The 21397-nt window shown below is 38.2% G+C and overlaps 1 protein-coding gene across 7 annotated transcripts in view; it reads left to right on the top strand.

Moving 5' to 3' along the window:
• OCIAD1 (OCIA domain containing 1) overlaps window positions 1-21397 on the top strand; it is a 31917-nt gene that overhangs the window by 1312 nt on the left and 9208 nt on the right. For 6 of the 7 annotated variants that reach the window (XM_058430217.1, XM_032136174.2, XM_032136181.2 and 3 more), the window contains exons 2-7: window positions 721-783; window positions 1493-1573; window positions 10749-10802; window positions 17753-17800; window positions 19277-19412; window positions 21125-21294. In XM_058430217.1, the coding sequence (XP_058286200.1) occupies window positions 726-783; window positions 1493-1573; window positions 10749-10802; window positions 17753-17800; window positions 19277-19412; window positions 21125-21294 (547 nt within the window). In that variant the 5' untranslated portion in view covers window positions 721-725. Of the gene's footprint in view, window positions 1-720; window positions 784-1492; window positions 1574-10748; window positions 10803-17752; window positions 17801-19276; window positions 19413-21124; window positions 21340-21397 lie in introns of all 7 variants that reach the window. The other variant, XM_032136182.2, reaches the window with a different exon arrangement.

Genomic DNA, 21397 nt, shown 5'->3' with positions numbered 1-21397 from the left:
AATAATCATGATCCCACGTAAACATTCTGTAAAATAGTTACTTGATCTGTTGGTCTAAGTCCCAATATATGAGTTTTTTAAAAAAGAACCAAATAAAAAATGTATATTCTTGGAATTTTATGCATTTTTTTCTTATATTCTTGGGGAGGAAGGAAATTTGGAGATACAGAATTTGCTGTTAGTTTTACATCAGAGGGAGAAGGATATGACGTCTTTGTTATTCCGTAATTTTGGAGTGCTCCTTTGTGGGAGAGGTTGAATGTTTCTGATGATTATTTCATTTTTTAATATGGAAGCTCAGAAATGACTTGAGATTTTTTTTCTCTTCTATTTTGGGGAATTATCCTAATCATTGGGCATAGATTCGAGAAACGACCAAAACATAGGATGTGAAAGAACCCACTTTCAGGAGGAAAAAATACGTCTGTTATTTTATCGGTATCTTGATAGTAAAAAAAAAAATTATAAGCTTATAAAACGCTTATGCTTTTTCAATTAAGGGACTTAACTGGAATAGTGAGTTCCAAATTAATCAGTAGGTCTGTTACTTTTTCATCTAGCTATTTATGTGTGAAGTACTTAAGATAGAGTAGTATTTAGTAAGTATTTGTTGATTGATTGCTGTGTAGTCTAGTCGTTTTACTATATCATACGTCTTGATTTACTTTGACCTATCTAGTGATAGTTTCTAATACTTAATATGTAATGTTTTTGATACAGGAAAGATGAATGGGAGGGCTGATTTTCGAGAGCCGAATGCAGAGGTTCCAAGACCAATTCCCCGTAACTATCTATTAAGTATTTATAATTAGAAGCACTTCCTATGTAAAGGAAATTTCACTGCCTTGAGTAACAGTGGCAGGTGGGCTGGCTTCATGGGCATGTGCAGACAGCGCCGCATACTTGGTTTCATGTTCTAGTCTTGTTATCTTGAAATTCGTAATTATTTGGACAAGGAGTCCCACGTTTTTATTTTGTACTGGGCCCAGCACATTAGGTAGCCAGTCCTGACTAGCAGATAGTAGCATTAATTCTATTTGAAGTCAAAGTTTGTTAAAAGTGTATAAGTGGCCTGGCCCGGTGGCTCATGCCTGTAATCCCAGCACTTTGGGAGGCTGCGGTGGGTGGATCACCTGAGGTCAGGAGTTCGAGACTAGCCTGGCTAACATGGTGAAACCCCATGTCTACTAAAATACAAAAAATTAGCCTGGTGTGGTGATGGGTCCCTGTAATCCCAGCTACTCGGAAGGCTGAGGCAGGAGAATCGCTTGAACCCGGGAGATGGAGGTTGCAGTGAGCCGAGATCGCGCCATTGCACTCCAGCCTGGGCAACAAGAGTGAAACACTATCTCAAAAAAAAAAAAAAGTGCATAAGCCAGTTTTATTATTTGAGTTTAAAAAATGGGTGCCTCTTGTTAATATTTAGGCTAATTTTTCAGACTTAGTTTTATTATGGATAATTTAATGTTTTCTGATTTTCCCTGGTAAAAAGACATAGGGCCTGATTACATTCCAACAGAGGAAGAAAGGAGAGTCTTCGCAGAATGCAATGATGAAAGCTTCTGGTTCAGATGTGAGTTCAATTTTCTAATTAATATAATTTGATCCAAAATTTGTACCTGAAATTTTGACCTGAATTTGAACCTGAAATTATAATAACTCCATATAGAACAAATTGGCAAACTTTTTGCATAGTGTGGTTGTTGTTAAAAGAGATTAAGGAAATAAAGGAATTGCACACGTTTTCAAGTAATTATTTCCAGATTTTTTTTTTAACAAAACCGTGAGGTAATTTTGTTGATAATAGTAATAGTAATAGCATTTACTGTATGTACATACATTATATAAAAACAACCCAATAAGTTTGATAACTATTATTACCCTCACTTTACAGGTGAAGGAATTGAGGTTTAGAGATGTTAAATGGCAACACTTAGTGTTACACAGGTGGTAAATTACGATGTTTGGAGTTGAAACCGGGTCTGTCTGAAACAGATTTTACTCTTAATGCTTTTAACCATTATATAATAACAGGTTAGTTCCCATTTTATCATTGTGAAATGTTGTTATACTACCAGCTCTTGATTTCTGACTAGAGATATATATATATATTTGTGTATATATATATCAAGATTTTATTTTTTAAATACAGAGATTGTTGGAAGCAGTATACAAAATATACTCTCACTATTGAACAAAGAATTGGTATTGCTTTACTTGGAAACTGTAGTCCTTTCAGGTAAAAAGGAGGATGAATTTTTTTTGTTTTTGTTTTTGTTTTTTTGAGATGGAGCTTCGCTCTTGTCACCCAGGCTGGAGTGCAATGGCGTGATCTCGGCTCACTGCAACTTCTGCCTCCTGGGTTCAAGCGATTCTCCTGCCTCAGCCTCCCGAGTAGCTGGGATTACAGGCATGTGCAACCACGCCCAGCAAATTTTTGTATTTCTAGTAGAGGCAGGATTTCACCGTGTTGGCCGGGCTGATCTTGAACTCCTGACCTTAGGTGATCTGCCTTGGCCTCCCAAAGTGCTGGGATTATAGGCATGAGCCACCGTGCCCGGCAAATTTTTTTTTAAAAAAGGCAACTTGGCATGGTGCCTCATGGCTATAATTGCAGCACTTTGGGAGGCTGAGGCAGGAGGATTCTTGAGCCCAGAAGTTCAAGACTAGTGTGGGCAACATAGAGGGGCCTTGTCTCTACCAAAAATGAAAGAAATTAGCTGGGTATGGTGATACGTAGCTGTAGTCACAACCATTTGGGAGGCTGAGGCTGAGGCAGGAGGATCCCTTGAGCTGGGTAGATAGAGGCTGCTGCAGTGAGCTATGATCACATCACTGCATTCCAGCCTGGGTGACAGAGCCAGACCCTGTCTCAAAGAAAAGAAAAAAGGGCAACTTAAGCCATTAAGGAAGATGTATGTTTTCATCAGTCAGCCTGATACGTATGCTTAAAATGTGCAAGGTACCTGTTGGGAAGATAAGTTTTATGAAAGACAGTCTTTGTCCTGAATTAGTTTTCTTTTTTGTTTGTTTTTGTTTTCGCGATGGAGTTTCACTCTCTTCCCCATGCTGGAGTGCAGTGGTGTGATCTCTGCTCACGTCAACATCCTTCTCCTGGGTTCAAGTGATTCTCCCGCCACAGCGTCCCAAGTACCTGGGACTACAGGCATGCGCCACCATGCCTGGCTAATTTTTGTATTTTCAGTAGAGATGGGGTTTCGCCATGTTGGCCAGGCTGATCTCTAACTCCTGACCTCAGTTGATTCACCTGCCTTGGCCTCCGAAAGTGCTGGGATTGCAGGTGTGAGCCACCGCGCCCGGCCCTGAAGTAGTTTTATGTGTGGTGAGACAAAGCTAATACATGAAACACTTAGAGATTAAGTGTGTAACTGCAGAAGACTTTTTAAAGAGATAAATTAATTAGAATTGACTTACTGAAATTGAAAAATTTGAATAACTTTTGAAATTTGAAAACTCAAAATTTTCTCAAAATTTTACCAAATTTCAATTTGGTAAAAACTGAAGCCTCTTTCAGTTTTACAGTTGTGTTTTTCTGTAACCTAAGGTAGAATACCTGAGTTGGAAAGAGACCTTAATTTGTTAAGCAAACAATACTTTAACAACTTTATAGTAATACTATAGGCCAGGTATGGTGGCTCACACCTGTAATCCCAGCACCTTGGTTTTGTTTTGTTTTTTATTTTTGTAGATACTAGGTTTTGCCATGTTGCCCAGGCTAGTCTTGAACCCCTGAGTTCAAGCGATCTGTCTGCCTTGGCCTCCCCAAATGGTGGAATTTCAAGCGTGAGCCACTGAACCTGGCCCCAGCACGTTGGGTGGCTGAGGCAGGAGGATCGCCTGAGACCAGGAGTTTGAGACCAGCCTTGGCAACATAGTGAGACCCTGTGCCTAACCCCTCCCAACAACAACAGCAAAATTAATGGTTAATAAGTAGATAAGTGAAGAGGAAAGGTGGAGTAGCATTTGGATGAAAGGAGTAGTGAACAAAGGCAGAGTTTGCAATAACTTCATCTCTGCCAGAGCCATGAGCCTGAATTGATTGGAACAGAGGTCTTTCATTGAGGATAGAACATAAAACATAGTAATGGGTTAAAGGTTTGATCCATTATATCGTTTAGGTTCTTGTGCAGAGGGGGGGTGATATGTAAGGTTTTTTTTAAGGAAGGTTAGTTAACAGTGTGCAAGATGGGTAGAAGGGTGAGAAGTTGTACTTGGTAAAATCTGTTTTGAGCTTCTGGCAGTAACTTAGGCATATATATGTAGTCATCAATGAGGTATAGTTGATTATTGTGTCATTTGGACTGGAAAAGATGAGCTGGCAACGAAAGACTTTTTAAAGGACAAATAAAAGGATTTTTTAAAAAGTTCGACTAAGGGAGAATGAAGGAATGGTAAGAGGGAGGTAATAGCTTTAAGATAACCAGCTTAGGAGACTCAATGATACCTCTGAATGAAAGGTTCAGTTAGAGGGAGTTCTTGTTTGAAGATGAGTTTAGTTCAGACATTTTGAGTTCATGGTGCAACATTCGATTGTGGAAGGTTTCTAAGCAACTAGAGATAGAAACAAAAGTATACATGAAAAATTAGTTTATTGTGGAGTTGTGTTGGTGAATTCGCCTATAAATTAAGTATAGAGATAAAAGCGTAAAACTGATAATAGTTTCTGCCCTGTGATTAATACTTAGGATTGATAGAGTAAAGGATAAAGTTTGATGGTACCCATGGATAAGGGAACAAGTGATAGTGAAAGAATCAGCAAAGACCAAGAGCAGTTAGGAAGATACAGGAGCTCTGATAGAATCTTTGTCATTTTATCCACCAATATTCAGAGACTTGCAGGTGTTTCAAGCTAGAAAGAACCTGAATAAGAATTAGGTGATGATGTCCATCTTAAATTTATGATGACTATGCATCTAAAACAGTTATTCTCAACTGGAAGCAGAATAACTGGAACGAGTTGGGAATAATTATTTTAGATGCATAGTCATCATAAAGTAAGGACTTCTATAAAATTTTCATGGCTCATACAATGGGAATAATTTTTCTTTTTTTTTTTTTTTTGAGATGGAGTGTCGCTCTATCGCCCAGGCTGGAGTACGGTGGTGCAGTCTTGGCTCACTGCAAGCTCTGCCTCCCGGGTTCATACCATTCTCCTGCCTCAGCCTCCCAAGTAGCTGGGATTACAGGCGCCTGCCACCATGCTCGGCTAATTTTTTTTGTATTTTTACTAGAGATGGGGTTTCACCGTGTTAACCAGGATGGTCTCCGTCTCCTGACCTCGTGATCCACCCGCCTCAGCCTCCTAAAGTGCTGGGATTACAGACGTGAGCCACTGTTTTTTTTTGTTTTGTTTTTCTTTTTTGGTTTTCTTTTTTTTTGTGACTGAGTTTCACTCTTGTTGTCCAGGCTGGAATGCAATGGCACAGTCTTGGCTCACTGCAACCCCTGCCTCCTGGGTTCAAGCAATTCTCCTGCCTATAATCCCCGAGTAGCTGGGATTATAGGCACCTGCCACCACGCCCAGCTAATTTTTGTATTTTTAGTAGAGAAGGGGTTTCACCATGTTGGCCAGGCTGGTCTCGAGCTCCTTACCTTGTGATCTGCCCACCTCGGCCTCCCAAAGTTCTGGGATTACAGGCATGAGCCACTATGCCTGGCCAGAATGGGAAGAATTTCTTAGAGAACTTGGCTGTATACTCTAGCAACAGTTCTTTTTTTTTTCTTTTTTTAAATCTTTGAAGATTATTATATAGAGTAGATAGGATAAAATGATCTATTTTCAAGTCTTGATGACACAGGATTAAGAAAAAGACAAGTCTGACAGAGGGAGTTTGGGATTATTGTAGTGTTGGGCTAATGGTTAAATAGATGCTAAGGTGTCCAGATTTATTTCTGGCTGATAAATGTATGCTATTGCATGTGTTTAACATTCTAAATAGCTGTGACAGGGTTATGCCAAAAGTACATTAAAGGGTAGTGAACAATGTCAGGATGCTCATGTATACCAGACTCTTAATAGTGGAACATGTGGTATATGAACAGTACAAAGCTAAGTGATTTCTGTGCATTAAAACAGATAAATCACAGGTTGAAAAGACAAAAAGCGGCTGGCTTGGTGGCTAACACCTGTAATCCCAGCACTTTGGGAGGCTGAGGAGGGCAGATCACCTGAGGTCAGGAGTTCGAGACCAGCCTGACCTATATGGTGAAACCCCGTCTCTACTAAAAATACAAAAATTAGCTGGGCATGGTGGCAGGCGCCTGTAATTCCAGCTACTCGGGAGGCTTAGACAAGAGAATTGCTTGAACCCGGGAGGTGGAGGTTGCAGCGAGCCAAGATCGTGCCACTGCACTCCAGCCTGGGTGACAGAGCGAGACTCCATCTCAAAAAAAAAAAAAAAAAAACAAAAATCATGTAATAAGGACAGGCTGAAAGACAGCTTGTTAATTTTATACCATATCTACATTACTGAGAAATTACAGCAGCCAAAAAATTACTGTATTAATAGGTAGCATTTGACTCTTAAAACAGATAACCAAGGTGTTGCATATTATAGCATCAAATATTGAAATGTAGAAGCTTGGTTGTAACCAGGTGATAGGAAGTTCAACGTATAATTATCGGAAGGATGATAATCATACATAGGAAATTTTGTACTTTAACGTTTGTACTTTTGAATTAGATAGTCTGTGCTGTATGTCACATTTATGTAAACAAATAATGGCATCTGTGTTACTTTGGAGAGTATCACCTTGTGACTTGATAAGAAAAAGGTGATAAAAGCATTTACGAATTTATAAAAAAGCACTTACTAAGGTAATTTTTTATACATTTTTTAGGTCTGTTAAATATGCTTATCCTGTTTTAAAATTAGACTTGTTGATCTAGGGACCATTCTCTTTTCTTAAGATAATTTTGTTTCTATACTGACCTACATTCCATTAATCTGAAATATAACTATGAAGGCATCTTATTTATAGGTGCTTAAAATCGTGACCCTATGCACTGACCTAAAATCACTATGTCTGTGCCCAAACACACAGGTAGTGAAGACCCTGTACATATAGGGTCAGTTTATTGCATATTCATGTTAAAATAGTTCTCAACCTCCAGAATTACTAAAAAGATGTATCAGTTCATATTTGTATCGGCTGGAGTCTATGAATAATACTTCATACATGAGTACTACTAGTTTTCAAATGATACAGTATAAGAGTGATAAGAGTATGGGCCAGGCATGGTGGCTCACACGTGTAATCCCAGCATTTTGAGAGGCTGAGGTGGGCGGATCACTTGAGGTCAGGAGTTCAAGACCAGCCTGGTTAACGTGGTGAAACCCTGTCTCTACTAAAAATACAAAAATTAGCCAGGTGTGGTGGCACATGCCTGTAGTCCCAGCTTCTTGGGAGGCTGAGGCAGGAGAATGGCCTGAACTCGGGAGGCAGAGGTTGCATTGAGCCGAGATCATGACATTGCACTCCAGCCTGGGTGACAAAGTGAGACTTCATCTCAAAAAAAAAAAAAAAAAAAAAGAGTATGGACTCTGAGGCCTGATTGGCTGGATTCAATTCCCAGCTCCGCACACAGTAGCTGTGAGATTTTGGGCAAGTTCCTGAGGTCTGTGCTATAGTTTCCTTATCTATAAAATGGGGATAACTGCCTAGCTCATGAAATTATTATAGGGATTAATGCAATTTAATTAAGTGTTGGCTATCTTTATTAAATAGCCATTAGTGTTATTGTGATTAATGAAATAAAAATTTTTATTGGCTACAGTTAGGAATATAGAGTAGCTTTTTGTTACTGTGAGGGGAGAAGAGTTCAAAGAATTGTAGGGATTCTTGTATATATTGAATATAGTTTGGGACTGTGGTAATAATGTGCACTAGGTTTTGGTCAGCAGTATTACTGATTTGCCTATAGAAACAGATTATTTAACAAAATAGATATTACATACTGTAGTGGAAAAGGCCACTGACCAGGGAGTCAGGAGACTTGGGTTCTGATCTCAGTAGTACCATAAACTAACCAGCTGTGTTGCTTTGAGCAAATGACTTGTCTTTTCTGGATGTCAATGTACTCAGATTGGAATGAGGACTAGATAATCTCTGAATCCTCTTTCAGTCTTACCATTGTCTTTTTCTGTGACATAAAGTAGAATACCTGAGTTGGAATGAGACCTTAGGTCTAATCCATTATTCCTTTATAGCATGAGAAGGAGCTATGCAAAGCCATTGTGGTGAATGGCAGAACTAGTACTAGAATCTCCTCGAACAGACTATTACTCTGCATTAAATGGGGAAAGCATTATCCATTGTAGAAATGGCCAACTAACTCATTGCCTTTTATTCTTATATGATTCTTCAGTGCTTCATGTTGCAATCCTTGAGTCAAGCTGGAGAAAAATGATTGCAAATTGTACTGGTGCTGTAATTAAAAGGGATTTGTCCTTTGCAAAACCTTAAATGATAATACATGAAGGCATTCTAACCAGCCAACATTAAAGAAACCATATTTCCAGCAAAGGTAAAATCTGTTAGTAAGTAGGATGGCATGAATTCAGACCTTAGCGTTTGTGCAATTTGTGTCTGATGGCAAAGTTAATGCCCTATTCCAAAGTGATGGATTTTAATCATGAAATCTCTAATAATTCAAATGTCTTAATTCCTTTGGTTCTTAAATTGTCCATATATGGTTTAGACCAGAGTTGAACAAACTAGCCTATGGACCAAATCTGTTTTTGTATGCATGAGCTAAGAATTGTTTTTACATTTTTAAATGGTTAAGAGGCTGGGTGCAGTGGCTCACGCCTGTAATCCCAGCACTTTGGGAGGCCGAGGTGGGCTGATTACTTGAACCCAGGAGATCGAGACCAGCCTGGGCAACATGGCGAAACCTCATCTCTACAAAAAAAAAAAAAAAAGAAAAAAGACAAAAAATTAGCCGGGCATGGCGGCACATGCCTGTAGTCCCAGCCACTTGGGAGACTGAAGCAGGAGGATCATCTGAGCCGGCAGGTTGAGACTGCAGTGAGATGAGATTGTTACCACTGCATTCCAGCCCTGGTGATAGAGTGAGACCTGTCTAAAAAAATAAAATAAGATAAAATGGTTAAGAAATCAAAGGAAAAGAATATTTCATTACATGTGCAATTACATGAAATTCATATTTTTGCATCTAAAAATAAAGTTTTGTTGGAACACAGCTATGTTCATGTGTTTTTGGATTGTCTTTCGGTGCTTTTGCTTTAAAACGGCAATTGAGTAACTGGGACAGAGATTGGCCCACAAAACCCAAAATATTTACCATCTGGCTCTTCATAGAACGTGTTTGCCAACCTCAGGTCTGGAACAGCACTGTCCAGTGTGGCAGCCAGTAGCCACATGTAGCGATTTCACTTTAAAATAACTTACAGTGAAAGGATATAAAGCAAAATCATAAAAGGAAAGGGGGGAGCATGGGGTGAAGTCTGTCAGAAACCAGGTCCCAAGAGTTCTCTCCCCAGGGAGAGACTTCCCAGGGAGTGTAAATTTCTCCAACAGCTAGTCGTAAGAATGTGTGAAGTTTTATCTACCAGGGGAACTTATTAGAGACTCAGTGCTCACGGTTTTTAATGGGGGCTGGTCACTTATTCACCCTCTGCCTAACAGGTACCAAAATTCCAGACTCCTAGAATGAAAGCAGGTGTTTGGCATGAGCTGTATTTGTACAAACAGTTTGGGCACAGTGAGCCAATTACTCATATCAAGGGGGGGAACTGTTTACCAGTCAAGTACCAAGACCAAATTGATCACAGGGTTGGTCACTCAAAGACCAACTTCCATTATCACAAAAAATTCTGTTAGACAGTGCTGGTGTAAAGAACAGTGATTCATAGCTGTTTTTAAGTTATAACCCCCTTTGAGATTATGAGTTTTGGATTTTTCACTCTCGGTTTTAGGCATATATATATATAGATGTAATATTTTCATATAGTTTAAGGAGTTCACTAGTTTAGAAGAAAGAATATTAGTGTTTAAAATATGTGCTTTTTAATTTTTGCCCCAGCCACCGTATGATTACGATCAAATATATTTTGTATTTTGGTTTAGACAGTATAATACAGAGCTTAAAAGCTTGAGATCTGGTATCAGACAGATTTTATTAGAATCTGCAACCAACCATTCAACTAGTTGTTTGGCCTTGAGCAAATTACTTAACATCTCTAAGCTTTAGTTTCCTTATCTTTAAAAGGATGGTAATAACATTATCTACCTTATAGAAATGTGATGAAAAGTATAATAAATGAGATAATGCACATAAGGAGCTTAGCATGATGCACAGAATTTAGTCATTACTCAGTAGTGGTTCTTATTTGTAACTTGTTTCTTACCTCTCCCTCATTAACTTTTTCCCCTTCTCTTACTTCAGAAGTAATTTTTAGTCACTTTTACTGTGTTGTCTTAGTTGATGCTGTTGATGAACAGCTGGCTATTTGGAACCTAAGCCTAGATGGTTCATGAATTATATTGTTTAATATTTTGTGATGTTTTCTTAAATTTAAGATGCTCCTTTAATTTTTCCACTATGTATACAGTACAGCTTTTAAAAATGGAACAGTCTTTTTTAAAGTCTCAGTTTTGCAATATAATTCCTAGATGGTTTTACTGATACTCATTTATCTAATGAACTTTAGACAAAATCTTTTACTTTTGTTGATGTTAACAAGGTCTTTTTCTTCCTATAGCTGTGCCTTTGGCTGCAACAAGTATGTTGATTACTCAAGGATTAATTAGTAAAGGTAAATATTTAAAATTTGAATTTATTTATTAGCATTTTGGATACCATGTTTGTTTTGTGGTATTTTCCAGATCTTTAGAAAAAGTAAAGATAACAATGTATCATATTAAACACTATGTAGAAATTCATTGATGAATTTCTACAATATTAAACGTTTTATCTCTGTGGACCCACTGGCTCAAATATCATGACTTGAGAATTTCTCCTGCACTAATAGCATCATTAACAACCTGCAAGAGCAAGAAAGTAACTAAACACCAGTATTAGCAGGGCAAACCTGGTCTAGGTGGGCCAATAGCAACATTATTGCCTAGGAGCTTGTTAGAATGCACATTCATGGGGACCAGGAGTCTGTGTTTTTTTGTTTTTTTGTTTTTTTTTTTTTTTTGAGACGGAGTCTCGCTCTGTTGCCCAGGCTGGAGTGCAGTGGCGCAGTCTCGGCTCACTGCAAGCTCCACCTCCCGGGTTCACGCCATTCTCCTGCCTCAGCCTCTCCGAGTAGCTGGGACTACAGGCGCCCGCCACCACGCCCGGCTAATTTTTTGTATTTTTAGTAGAGACGGGGTTTCACCGTGGTCTCGATCTCCTGACCTCATGATCCGCCCGCCTCGGCCTCCCAAAGTGCTGGGATTACAAGCGTGAGCCACTGCGCCCGGCCAGGAGTCTGTGTTTTAACAAACTCCAGGTGATTCTTATATAATGATTTAAAGATCAGTAGCTGTCTAAACCAGCTTTGTCTGATCACCTGGGGCGGATGAGTGGAGGCGAGTTAGCATTATTTAAAAAATTAGAATCTCAGGGGTCTGGCAGGTGATCTGTTTTTAACAAGCCACCGAGGAGACTTGTCCTAAAGTCTACTGGCTCAAATAGTACAGTAGTGGAATTGAGTTCAGAATGAGTATTAAATGTCTTGAGTCCTGCATTTAAAATTTAGTGGAGTAAGCAGTAGAGTTGCTTGTTTCATTTACTTCATAAACTATCTGGTAATGGGAAGGTGTCCCGGAAAAGGATGGTGACCTTAGGATGGCCTGGAGGCCTATTTTTTTAATTAACTGGCTCCTTCAAAAATGTAACTTAATGATTGGAAGATTTAGCCTTTTCACATTAGGATATGATGTACGGTACTTAGTTTTGACATAATTAGTTGATAAAAGTAGTTTTGGAGGCAAATGAGAGGATTTTTTTGGGTAAAAATTTATTTAAGGAACTTCTGAAGAACTTCAGTACAATACAGTACTATGACAAAAATCTTAAACATAGAAGCAAGTCAAGACGTATGCACTTATATGTCCTTAAGACTAAGCTGTTTTATAGACTGAGATTGGTTCTGTATTGTGGGAAAAAAAAAAAAAAAAGAAAAACACTTGAATTACATTTCTTTGTAGGAAAAACTAGCACAGGGATGAAATTACAGTGTTTATTATTGTTCTGCTTCTTTTATCTATTTTAATCCAGTGTGTCATTTAATAATGATTGGAGCTAGGTATGCAGAAGGTTACACAAAAGAATTTAATAGCTGCTAGTAGTCCACTGGAGGAAACAAATGGATGTGAACATACGTTGAAGCAAATAGAAAATTTAATTACATACTTAATAAGCTACTAAATTGTATAGTAGAGACTCTAAGAGTTGTAGGTGTTCAAAGAAGAAAGATCTTTGTAGGGCTGTTGTAATCAAGGAAAGTTTCTTGAAAGAAGTGGATTTTGAAGGATGGGCAGGATTTAGATTAAATGAGAAGAAAGAACATACCAGGAAGGAGGGACCTGATGATCAAGACAAATAGGCATGACTATTGGGAGAGGCAATCAGGACTGAACTGAAGAGACAAAATCATGCAGGGAGGAGTGAAAACTCCATTAAATAGCTGAAGTAGAGCCAGGATAAATTATGATTTGGATTAGGTTATGAAGAGGAAAAAGTTTTTTAGAGATTTTGGGTTTAGGTGCAGTTGAAGACTTTGGGCTACTTGAGGGTATGGTAGAAGTGATATTGGGAGGCCAAGTCGGGTGCATCACAAGGTTAGGAAATCGAGACCATCCTGGCCAACATGATGAAACCCCGTATCTACGAAAAATACAAAAAAATTAGCCGGGCATGGTCGCATGTGCCTGTAGTCCCAGCTACTCAGGAGGCTGAGGCAGGAGAATCGCTTGAACCCAGGAGGCGGAGGCTACAGTGAGCCGAGATGGCGCCACTGCACTCCAGCCTGGGCAACAGAGCGAGACTGTCTCAAAAAAAAAGTAAAAATTGGGAGAGACTTTAAGAAAAGAATTCAGAATCCACCAAGACATTTTGCATTTAATCAAAATCCCTGACATTTTGTACAGTGGTCCTTTTGTCTGTGTGGATTGGTTCCAGGACCTTCCAGAGGATACCAAAATCCACAAAAGCTTAAGTCTGTGATACAAAATGGCCTAGTAAAGTTTACATGCATATCTGCCTGTATACTTTAAATCACCTCTAGATTACTTATGATACCTAAGACTATGTAAACACTATGTAAACAGTTGTTATACTGTATTGTTCAGGGAATAATGACAAGGTAAAAGTCTGTACATGTTTAGTATAGATACAGTTTTTTTTTCCTGAATATTTTCTATCTGCAGGTGGTTGCAGAACGCGTGCATATGGAGGGCTGCCTGTATCCCCTTTCATCCACAGTGTGTCATACTCCACTTGGTCTTAGATGCTCCCTCTGTTTCTTCCTGATCTGCCAAAACCATTTAAACATGCTCAGGTCTCCTCTAACTTGAGAACATTAAAAAGAAAAAAAATCCTCCCTCATTTGTTTTTCCAGCTACTCCCAACTGCCTCATATTTGAAGCCAGAGCCAGACTTCATGAATGAGCACTTCACTTTTACTTCGTTTAACCCATTGCAGTCAGTGTGAGACTATCCATATATTCCATCATTTATTGGAACTTTTCAAAAGTTCAAAAACAAACTTTTCAAAAACAACCAACCTGTTTGTTGCTTAAATATGATGGACAGTTTTTGTTCTTGACCAACGTTATATAACTTTAACCAGTTTTTCTTGAAATAGTCTATTCTCTTGGCTTCCATGATGGCATATTCCTAAGATTTTTCTCCTACCTCAGGCGATTCCTCTGTTGTTTCATGTTTTTTGAGTGTCTGATATGTACTATACATTGTTATATAGCACTAAACAACAAAAATTCATTACCTCTTGGTGCTTACATTCTTGTATGGGTTTTTTGTTTAGTTGTTTTGGAAATGTTGGTGTTACTATATTCTGGATATAATATATAATATGGATGGCTCTTCTATAGGCTCCTCAAACAGAACTCATCGTTTTCCACAAAACCAATTCCTCCTTTCCCTTCATGACTGAGTGGCATTAGTACTATTGAGGAAACTGGGACATTATCCTTCACATCTATCCCTTACCTGCCTTGTCCAGTTAATGTCTTTTAGCTCTTAAATGTCTTTATTAACTATCTACCTCCATCTGTACTGCCAGTATAATTAACGCAACCATATGTCACAAAGAGTATTGCGTTAACCTTCAACAAATCTGTTTGATTGCATTCTTGCTATTTCTCCTTAGGAAAATAAGCTATTTCTAGCACCTGACAGAGGACATACATAGTGCACATAGTACTCAAATATTTGAGGGGATGAATAGCAACCACGACACTATTATCTTTGTCTTAACTCTCTCTCTAGACTGTAAATTCCATGAGAGTAAAGAGTGTGTCCTGTTTCCTGTTAACATCCAGTATTTAGTGCCTTTATGTTGTAAGTGGTCTATAATAGTTGGCGACAGTATGAAGGAACAACTTTTTAATGTAAAAATAGAGATGTTCTTACTGTCTTCCTTCTTCTGTTGTCATCCCAGTTCTTATAAATGAAGGAACTGAGGCTAAAGGCACAGATTAGTTGTCTGTTTTTGTACTTTAATTACATGAAATCATACACTGAATTATTCTTTTTATGTAAGTTCTTTCAACATGGTGAGATTTATCCAGTAGCATGCTGGAACTGGTTTGTACTGGCTCCTGAGAATTGGTTGTTAAATTTTCGGGAACTTTGGCAAGCTGGTTTTGAAAGTGTTGGTAGTTGGCTGGGTACAGTGGCTCATGCTGGTAATCCCAGCACTTTGGGAGGCCAAGGCAGGCGGATCATGAGGTCAGGTGATCGAGACCATCCTGGCCAACATGGTGAAACCTTGTCTCTACTAAAAATACAAAACATTAGCTGGGCATGGTGGTGTGCACCTGTAGTCCCAGCTACTTGAGAGGCTGAGGCAGGAGAATCGCTTGAACCTAGGAGGCGAAGGTTGCAGTGAGCCGAGATGGCGCCACTGCACTCCAGCCTGGTGACAGAGCGAGACTCGTCTCAAAAAAAAAAAAAAAAAAGGTAGCTTTACACCATGGAAACTGACAGACATTAAAATTAGAGCTTTTTATAGGGAGTGCTGGTTTACCAGCACATCGTTGCACTTAACCACATTGTTGCATGTAGTTGCCATATAGTTTTCCTCTGTGTGAATACACCAGTTTATCTGAACTGTGCATTGATAATTGGTAGTTTTCAGTTTTCACTGTTACAATTAATTTTGCCAAGAATATGGTGCCTTTTGATAGACATTTTGCTGGGTCATAGATTTTGTATATATTTATTTAGCTTTAGTAGATATTACCAAACTATTTAGACCAGTGTATACTCCTACATTCTCACCAACATTAGCTATTTTTATGTCTTTTATGTTTTAGCCATTGTGGTAAATGAACACTAATATGGATTGCATTGTGGCTTGAATTTGTGTTTCCCTGTAACCAATGAAGTTGAAGACCTTTTCATTTGTTTATACTTCATTTCAGCATATCTTTTTCTGTGAAGTATCCCTTTAAGTCTGTTAACCATTTTTCTGTTGTATTGTCTTTTTTCCTATTGGTTTTGTGAGACTTCTCTGTATATTTTGGAAGTGAGTCTTTTGTCAGATATAGATATGGTGATTATTTTTTCCTCACTCTGTTTAACTGTAGTTTTCAGTGTTAATAGAGTCTAATTTATCAGGTTTCTTCTTTCTAATAAGTGCTTTTTGTTGACTCTTTAAGATCTTCGTCTACTCTAAGGACACAAAGATGGTCTCATGCTTTCTTCTGTAAAATTTTTTATTTTTATTTTTATTTTATTATTATTATACTTTAAGTTTTAGGGTACATATGCACAATGTGCAGGTTTGTTACGTATGTATACATGTGCCATGTTGGTGTGCTGCACCCATTCACTCATCATTTAGCATTAGGTATATCTCCAAATGCTATCCCTCCCCCCTCCCCCCACCCCACAACAGTCCCCAGAGTGTGATGTTCCCCTTCCTGTGTCCATGTGTTCTCATTGTTCAGTTCCCACCTATGAGTGAGAACATGCGGTATTTGGTTTTTTGTCCTTGCGATAGTTTGCTGAGAATGATGGTTTCCAGTTTCATCCATGTCCCTACAAAGGACATGAATGCATCATTTTTTATGGCTGCATAGTATTCCATGGTGTATATGTGCCACATTTTCTTAATCCAGTCTATCGTTGTTGGACATTTGGGTTGGTTCCAAGTCTTTGCTATTGTGAATAGTGCTGCAATAAACATACATGTGCACATGTGCATGTGTCTTTATAGCAGCATGATTTATAATCCTTTGGGTATATACCCAGTAATGGGATTGCTGGGTCAAATGATATTTCTAGTTCTAGATCCCTGAGGAATCGCCACAATGACTTCCACAATGGTTGAACTAGTTTACAGTCCCACCAAGTTCTGTAAAAGTTTTTAAAAAAATCTTTCATATTTAAATTTTTAAGCCATCTGGATTATTGTTTGATGTAGGATCAAGGTACATTCTCCCCTGTTAATGGATATTAATTGACCCAGCACTATATTTGAAAACACTATGCTGCAGTGTTGTCTTTGTCATAAATCAAGTGTGCAGGTGTGGATCTGTTTCTGGACTCTTAGTTTTGGTCAGTTTACCTATTCTTGTACTTAATACCAGACTGTCTTAATTACTACAGCTTTATCATGTAGATTTTGCTATCTGGTGGTAGTCAGTTCTATAATACGATTCTTCAGTGTTACCTTGGCCCTTTGTGTTCCACATGACTCTTAGAATAAACTTTTCAATTTTTGTAAAACTTTGATTTTAATTGGGATTGCATTGTATTTATAGGTGAAGTTATGGAGAATTGCCATCTTTAGAATATTGAGTCTTTCAATTCTTAGTAAGTTTTATAACTTTCAGTGTAGAGATCTTTCTTTTTTTTTTTTGAGACGGAGTCTCGCTCTGTCGCCCAGGCTGGAGTGCAGTGGCGCAATCTCGGCTCACTGCAAGCTCCACCTCCCAGGTTCACGCCATTCTCCTGCCTCAGCCTCTCCGAGTAGCTGGGACTACAGGCGCCCGCCACCACACCCGGCTAATTTTTTTTTGTATTTTTTAGTAGAGACGGGGTTTCACCGTGGTCTCGATCTCCTGACCTCGTGATCCGCCCGCCTCGGCCTCCCAAAGTGCTGGGATTACAAGCGTGAGCCACCGCGCCCGGCCGAGATCTTTCATATCTTTCATTAGATTTGTTCCTGCGTTTTGAGCGTTTTTTTTGTTGCTCTAATTAATTCTGTCTTCTAAAAAATGTTTGTTTTTTTGTTTGTTGTTGGTATAAACAGTTTTTCATATACACACACATATATATTTGGTCTATTGATCTTACATCAAGTGATCTTTCTAAATTTACCTGTTCTAATACTTTGTAGAGTCTTTTGGATTTTCGTCTTATTTCTCTTGATACTGAATTCATTTGCTTTTCCCTATTAAACAGTCTAGGGTTCTCTAGGATCATGGAAGGAGCTAATGTTGTAAGATTATATTTAAAGATAGCCTTTACTGATTTTTCTTCCTCTAACAGTGTTACTCAGAAATACTTAACTCTTTTCTTTAGGAATACTTTCAAGTCATCCCAAATATGGTTCCATCCCTAAACTTATATGTAAGTATGAACAACATTGTAGTTTTCATAGCTTTTTAAAACTTAAATAAAATTATTTTTATCAAATGTTTTATCATGTCTTACTCATATTAGTTATGTGGTTACATGCTTTGATAAATCAGTTTGTTAAAGCATTTCATAAAGTGGATTACTTGGATATTCTATTGTTAGCATAAAAAATCATTAGTTGAAATAGGCATTTTTTGTGTCTTTAGAATGTAATAGAACTATTAATTTAAAATTATTTTGTAAGGATAAAGTATTTGAAAATAAATTTTTGGTCTATGGGGAAAGAAGGTTGTGCAGATATTCTGATTAATCAAAATAAAGTATATTTAAAATTAAGCTTAATTTTTAAAAGAAATCTCTCTAATTTACATTTTAAAATGTAAATAAGCATAACTTATTTACACATTGCAATATAGTTAATAGAAAAAGAAGCTACATTGCCCATCAATGATAGACGGGATTAAGAAAATGTGGCACATACACACCATGGAATACTATGCAGCCATAAAAAAGGATGAGTTCATGTCCTCTGTAGAGACATAGATGAAGCTGGAAACCATCATTCTCAGCAAACTATCACAAGGACAGAAAACCAAACACCGCATGTTCTCACTCATAGGTGGGAATTGAACAATGAGAACACTTGGACACAGGAAGGGAAACATCACACTCCAGGGCCTGTTGTGGGGTGGGGGGAGTGGGGAGGGATAGCATTAGGAGATATACCTAATGTAAATGACAAGTTAATGGGTGCAGCACACCAACATGGCACATGTATACATATGTAATAAACCTGCACATTATGCACATGTACCCTAGAACTTAAAGTATAATAAATAAATAAAAGAAAAAGAAGCTACATTGCTCTTCAAAAGAAGGACCTGAGGCTTTTCATGAGTCTTTCAGGTTAGCCTTTCTTTTGTATTGGAAACTCATGTGATGCAGTAAGTGCCACGTTTAGGTTATGGTTCATAATTTATTACTTTTAAGGGATTTGTTGCACCTAATTTTATTTTAAAACAATCTTGTGAAAATGGCTGTGCATATGATATTCTGTTTTATAGGAAAATAATGGCCTAAATCCTTGTGATCTAGTTCTGTTTATTTAGAACTAGAAATAAATAAATGTTTTGATGCTTTTATTCCTTATCCATTCCTCTTCCCATTATACCTTTACTAAATCTTTCCTGTATATATTATAAAGTAATTAGTATACTGTAATTGATTTATTTATAACAACTTTATTTTGGCGCACTTTTTTTTGGAAACTGAATTATATCCATAGACTCCGTCTATGAACTGTGATCTGATTTAATTTTGATTTCTTCTACCATTATTTCAGGAAATCTGTCTTTGTAAACCAAAGACTTACTTAGAATCACACTTTAAAACAAATTTTTCTTTTAGAAAATAGTTTTGTCTGAAAGGCACATACAGTTACGCTTTTTGTTTGATTTTACAAATAAGTTGCTTGTATCATGGGATACTTTGCTGGAAAACTTTCTTATGTGAAAACTTGCCAAGAGAAATTCAAGAAACTTGAAAACTCCCCCCTTGGAGAAGCTTTACGATCAGGACAAGCACGACGATCTTCACCACCTGGGTAGGCCAGATTCTGATCTTTACCTAAGATTTTTAATTTTTAAGAAACAACTAGATGTTGCTATAACTCATGGCTTAAAAACATTGCCTGAAGGACCACTGGATACTTGCCATTTGCTGTAGGCTAAAAGTAATTTGCTTCAAAAATTGGAGCAAGACATGCCACCATTTATTTATTTATGAATGAATGATGGGGCCTCCCTCTGTTGCACAGGCTGGATTACAATGGCATGATCCTAGCTCACTGTATCCTCGAACTCCTGGGTTCACAAGGCCCTGCTGCCTCAAGCTCCCTGAGTAGCTAGGAATACAGGCATCAGCCACTGCACCCAGCTAAGTAAAAAAAAATTGTTTTTATGGAGATGGGGGTCTCACTATGTTGCCCAGGCTGATGTTGAACTAGTGGGCTCAATCGATCCTCCTGCTTCGGCTTCCCAAATTGTTGAGATTACAGGTGTGAGCCACTGTGCCTGGTTCTTCATTTCTGTTTTGTTTTGTTTTAAGACAGAGTTTCACTCTGGCTCCCAGGCTGGGAGTACAGTGGCGTGATCTCAGCTCACTGAGACCTCTGCCTCCTGGGCTCAAGTGATCCTCCTCCCTCAGCCCTTGGAGTAGCTGAGACCACAGTCGTACACCACCACGCCTAGCTAATTTTTTGTATTTTTTGAAGAGACAGGGTTTTACTGTGTTTCCCAGGCTGGTCTCAAACTCCTGAGCTCAAGCGATCTGCCCCACTTGGCCTCCCAAAGTGCTGGGATTACAGGCGTGAGCCACTGCATCTGGCCTTCGTTGTTTTAAATATAGAGTTGTGTCCTATTGGGAGTACATGTTCTAGAATAAAGGATTTTATCTTGATTCAATTTGGCAAACCTTTGGTTACTATAGTTTGGACTTTTCTTTTGAATTCCTAAATCTTATCAATCCCATCTCTTAACAGATTTCAACTTTTCATTTTAATGCTTCTTAAACAGATAGGTAAGCAATGTAATCCCCATGAGAGAATTTGTATCTGCTTTAGCAAATTATTGTTTATATAGATTCTTAGCTGTGATATTACCTTCTCAATTGACATGGGAAATGGGCATGGTTATTGAAATTAGACCTGATTTAAAGTGCTTTTTCTTTCCAAGAACTTTCAAACATATTAAAATTATCTTGAAAGGCTGGGTATACATTTCCTATTTTTCTATACTGACAGTGACTGCTTTTAAGATGTATAAGTGGGTCAGGACTTTTTAAAAGTGTTTTGTTGGCAGAAAGAAACAGACCTCATTTTACTGTTTATAAATAACTGTGTTAAAAATTATTTCGAGGCCAGACGTGGTGGCTCATGCCAGTAATCCCAGCACTTTGGGAAGCCGAGGCAGGAGGGTTGCTTGAGCCCAGTAGTTTGAGACCAGCCAGGACAATATAGTGAGACCTCATCTCTACAAAAAACCAAGTGGTGGTGCATGCCTGTAGTCCCAGCTACTTGGGAAGCTGAGGGGTAGGAGGGTTGCTTGAGCCTAGGAAGTGGAGATTGCAATAAGCCAAGACTGTGCCACTTGCACTGTAGCCTGGGCGACAGAGTTGAGACCCTGTCTCAAAAAAATAAAAAAATTATATGTATATATAATTTTGGAAATAAGATATATGAAAGAAGTTATTTTAACACTTTTTTAAGATACAGGCAATGACTCATATTTCTTACTACAATATGATTTTCATTTACAGGCACTATTATCAAAAGTCAAAATATGACTCAAATGTGAGTGGTCAATCATCTTCTGTGACATCCCCAGCAGCAGACAACATAGAAATGCTTCCTCATTATGAGCCAATTCCATTCAGTTCTTCTATGAATGAATCTGCTCCCACTGGTATTACTGATCATATTGTCCAAGGTAGAAACTTCTCTTGAAATGAATTTCAACATTTTATGGTCCAACGTATGTATAAACTTTATTTGATGACCTTTTCTGCTGGATATCACCTGTGTGTTCTACC

The sequence above is a fragment of the Hylobates moloch genome, unplaced genomic scaffold, assembly GCF_009828535.3.
Source record: "Hylobates moloch isolate HMO894 unplaced genomic scaffold, HMol_V3 SCAFFOLD_17, whole genome shotgun sequence".
In the NCBI taxonomy this organism is placed as follows: Eukaryota; Metazoa; Chordata; class Mammalia; order Primates; family Hylobatidae; genus Hylobates; species Hylobates moloch.
The sequence above is the reverse complement of the archived record's forward strand: the minus strand, read 5'-3'. Positions and strand labels throughout refer to the sequence as shown.